Source organism: Rhagoletis zephyria, unplaced genomic scaffold, assembly GCF_001687245.7.
Source record: "Rhagoletis zephyria isolate East Lansing unplaced genomic scaffold, Rhagoletis_zephyria_1.1 Rzeph_scaffold_05730, whole genome shotgun sequence".
Lineage (NCBI taxonomy): Eukaryota > Metazoa > Arthropoda > Insecta > Diptera > Tephritidae > Rhagoletis > Rhagoletis zephyria.
In genome coordinates this window covers 21,349-26,194 of record NW_016162813.1, presented here as the reverse complement: position 1 = coordinate 26,194, position 4,846 = coordinate 21,349, and the positions used below count along the sequence as shown (strand labels likewise).

The 4,846-nt window shown below is 34.1% G+C and overlaps 1 protein-coding gene across 1 annotated transcript in view; it reads right to left on the bottom strand.

The window, feature by feature from the left end:
- LOC108372413 (tubulin beta-1 chain-like) overlaps positions 1-3,556 on the bottom strand; it is a 15,333-nt gene extending 11,777 nt beyond the window's left edge. The window contains exons 1-2 of the mRNA XM_017628084.1: positions 3,314-3,556; positions 11-240 (exon numbers count right to left, since the gene is read on the bottom strand). Of these exons, the coding sequence (XP_017483573.1) occupies positions 11-240; positions 3,314-3,503 (420 nt within the window). The 5' untranslated portion in view covers positions 3,504-3,556. The remainder of the gene's footprint in view (positions 1-10; positions 241-3,313) is intronic.
- Positions 3,557-4,846: the final 1,290 nt, after the last annotated feature.

Sequence of the window (4,846 nt, the reverse complement as noted above, 5' to 3'; positions counted from 1 at the left end):
ATTAACTCACCTTAGGCGATGGTACCACCGAAAACGTATTCATAATCCTATCAGGATACTCCTCACGTATTTTGGATATGAGTAGTGTGCCTAGGCCAGAGCCAGTACCGCCACCTAACGAGTGTGCTAATTGAAAGCCTTGCAGGCAATCACAGCCCTCGGCCTCCCTGCGCAGTACGTCTAGCACAGATTCGATGAGTTCGGCGCCTTCTGTGTAATGACCCTTGGCCCAGTTATTACCTGGAATGTAGGAAAAGGAAAATGTGAAATAAGTAAGTTTTAAGTGAAATTAATAAATAGTAATGTAACTGTTATGGAAAAACCTTAGAAAGCGTTAACGTCTTTAATAAAGTAACCGGTTCAGTTACAAAAATCGATTTACTTTTAAGTTTTTGCGACCAAAGCTAATACAGGCTTTAGGACATTTATTTCAGTAATATAAACTCAGCTGTGCAAAATACTGTGATTCAGTCCTCCAGATACACAAATATATAACCAAATTTTGAGGTTAACCGAAAATGAAGAAATTTGGAAAGCCATTTTTATTTCATGCGTTAACTGAAATGGAAGCTTGATATACTAGACAGACTTTTTAGACAGTGTACGTGCTCTGAGCCATGTATGGTGCAACCAACAGAATTTAGAAAGACTACCTTAAAATATTTCAATGTCTTAAAAGTTTATTATTAAAACTATTTATGCTACTGATTTGTGTTTAACTGCGAAGTTGCTTTTCGCTGGGAAAGTCTGCTCAAAACCTGTAAACCATATAAAACTGAGCTATTCCATTTTACCAGACGATATAATGTACCGGCTCTTACACCATCTGAGATTTTAACGTACTGCTAAGTACCTTGAAATAATTCTGGACAGTATCTCTAAAAAGACGATTGGTGTATCCTCGGGATTCTCATCTAGGATAGTGCACTGGATCCACATGGCAATTGTTCGGCCGATTTTGATCTGCGGCCTATACTCACAACTAAAATTAGGTACTGCTTAAGGTATTCAAAGTTACCATACTAACCTTACAGTACTTGTGTATCAGGTCCTCAGAGAGGTCAATTATGCCGAAGAGATAGGACACCGTTTGCCTTAAGGTGATGAATTTACGAAGAACTGTTATTGCATGTGACTCGTCCTGGAAGACCCATCGAGTGCCCTTACATTTTGGGCCCGTACGCAGAGGTCCATATTTTCATACAGTAGACGATAGATGTAAACCTATTTTTTTTGTTTAACTACGATCGATTTGATACGGAAATTATTTCTACAAATGTTCTGTAAAACAATGAACTGTAAGCCTTCTAATGGCTTTACATCAAACATTCGACCCAAATGATGTGTGCTATCTACTAACTCACAAACACACTTTATCTTTAATGAATATTGGGGTGATAACTACGGTGACCATTCGTACCAATTTTAGCGGGATGGTACCGATTTTGAGAAAGATGTCCCGCTGAATATTTTTTAAAAGTCGGGACGTATAAGTGTCCCTATTTTTCATATTTGTACCAATTAAGTGCCGATTTTCAGAGTTTTCTTTATGAATTTAATAAGAGTTTCTCTGTACTCAGGCAAAAAATAATTCGTACATACGTGGCAGCACTTTCGTTTACATAAAGGACACCGAATATAAGGTAGCCATAAACATAGCCAGCATCCTTATTTTTTACGATCTTTGGTTATGTTTTATTCAGTCCAGCTGGTACTCTCGCTATATTGCAGTCTATCAATGTTCTTTAAATTTTTTTTTAACGATTTTTTAACCGACTTCAAAAAAATGAAATTATCAATTCATCGGAATATACATTTTTTTATTTATGTTACCGCGTAATTTTGGACTACGTAAACTGATTCCTATTAGGAAAGGTAGAACCTCATTGGTGGTTTTGTTTTTTGCTTAAAAATATATTGTATAATTATTTGTTTAGTTTTTTTTTTTGTTTTTTAATGTAACGATTCTTACTTGAATTTAGTGCAATTATAAAATATAATACTACTTCTCTCAAAAAAATATATGGGAGGACAGAGACCCAAAACAATTATTATCATAATATGTGAGATCAAAAGCGTCTCATTGTTTTAAGATAAGTTTTTTTCGTCTTTGTGCATCTCATAATTATTTACGAGAAATATCTTTTTTCGTCTCGTGAGACGATTTTTTTCAAATGGAAATAATTTATGTCTTTTCATAATAATTATATGGGACTTTTATCTTTCGTCGTCTGGCCATTTATTTCAAGACGACAATGATTTACGTCCCACGTTTTCTCCTAACAGAATCGGTACATGTGCTGCCATTTTCACGAAATTAAACGCAAATATCTCCGAGCTCGATTATTGGAATTTAATTTGCTAACATCTGACAACCCTTTCCAAAAAACTAAAACCACGAAAAAGAAAAGTCCTTTAATTTGACACCACATTTTTGAACATCGAGCGAACGATACAGATTTGATGACATGAACAATCATGGCGATAAATATCTAACGCATCAAATCTCCGAACTCAAATAAGAAGTTTCATTTGAAAAAGTTCCATATGATTATTGAAAGGATACGTAAATTATTTCCGTCTTGAAACAAACGTCCGGAGAGACAAAACAAAAATAAAAATCCCACATAATTATTATGAGAAGACGAATATAATTTACAAAACAACTCTTCTAGTGTTCAGTAATAATTATAGAGCAATATTTAATTTTATTTCTTGTAATCATTATGGTCTCTGTGGAAGAATATGCGAGAACAAAAAATTGGCATAAATCAACGGTAAGTTCAAGGTACTTCAAGCTTGCACTTTGTTACACTAAAATTTAAGGGGCTATTAAACCGCGTATTCAAAAAAATTCTAGAAAATCTGTTTAAAATATTTAAAATTTTGATCAACATTTTTAAAAATTCAAAAGTTTGAAATTTGACCTACATGTTTTTTTAGGTAGTCGGTTTTATTTTCATAAAAAAATTAAAAAACATTTTTTAAACAAATAAAAGTAGCCAAAACTTGCTAAAATGTCTTTTCCCTATTTACATTCTCGCCACCGTATACATATATGTATTGTGTACATTTTTGCGATCATTTTTAAAATTCGTCTCTTTGTCTTGTTTTAAATAAAACTTTATTCAAATATGTTATGTCTTTTTATTCTAAACACAATATTGTAGTATCGGATTCGATGCTTTAGAATTGTACCGATTTTTTGCCACAGAAATCTGGTCACCGTAGTGACAACTAATTAATGAATTTTAAATACTGCCACTTATGTATGTATGTATGTATGTATGTATGTATATTAGATCTCACTCACCCGCTCCGGATTGTCCAAATACGAAACTGTCTGGCTTGAATAGCATACCCATTGGCGATTGGCGTATAGCATCCATTGTGCCTGGCTCCAAATCGATGAGTACAGCGCGTGGTACATACTTACCACTGCTGGCCTCATTGTAGTACACATCGATGCGTTCCAATTGCAAATCATTTTCACCAACGTACATGCCATTCGGGTCGATGCCGTGCTCATCGGAGATTATCTCCCAGAACTGAAAGAAATTTGCACCCCAAAAAAAAGGTTAATTATTAGATATGGAAAATTTTGTAAACATTTGCATTTGCACTTAAATATTAATAAGAAATAATTGCTAAATAAAAAGTTCTTGGAAACAAATTAACTCTTTATCGTTGGTGGCGTTCAATATGAATTTTAAACGTGTTTGCAAAGACTTTTTTAATAATAGAATAAACTTGCAAACAATGTGACGCGAATGTGAATATTCAAAAGTTGATTGTTAATTTACAGCTCACTTAACAACAGATGTATAGAGCATTGTTGCATACTTCAGGGCGTACGAAAAAATTTAACACACTCACGATTAAATAGCTGATTTGCACACTAAAGTCGTAAAAAATTTTAAGCACTCAAATTCGATGCACGAAAAATGCAATTATTGTGCATTCCAAGCGAAAATCATCGAGATCATAAATTTCCATATGTAGTTATGTATGTATGTGTCCTATTTACATGTGTATGAATGCACATATGTATGTTGATAAACACATACATATGTAGTTATGTATGAATGTTTGTCAGCGGACGTGCCNATGAATGCACATATGTATGTTGATAAACACATACATATGTAGTTATGTATGAATGTTTGTCAGCGGACGTGCCCGAATAACTAAATATGCGCGTAATTCGATCGGTGGCAAAATTGTGTTACAGTAAAAACAAAATAAAAAATAAAAACTTAAAACGTTTGGAATAATTATTTTGCGCTGCAGAAATTCATATCCTTGCAAAAATTAAAAAAAAAAAAACACATTTCACCTCCTCAGGCATTCATTACAATTTCAAAGTAACAAGCGCTGCAACAAAAGACAGAAAAAAAAACAAACTGAAAACGAAACAAATGCATTGCAAACTAGAATGTACTAGCACAGAAAAAGAAATATTTTCACACAGATCAATGAATTTTAAAACAATTTTCATTTCGCTGTCACAAGCGACAACCGCCGCTCGGTAGGACGGGTTGGGTTTTCAAGCAATTTTGCTGGCAGCATTTACATTCCATTAGCTGCTCGAGCACCCCTCTGCCTCTGCCGTTTCACATATGCTGCTCTCAGGTTATTTGTATACGCTTGGCAACGCTACTACATATGCACGTGTACATACATATATGTATTTTATTTTTCCTCCGTTTTCACCAGCTGAAATCGCTAAAAATCGGACCTTCATTGGTAATTTTCAGGGACCGAAAATAATGATTATTTCAAAATTTTCAATGAAAAAAATCTCTACATTCCACCGGCAAAAAGCACACCATGTGGGTGATGAGTA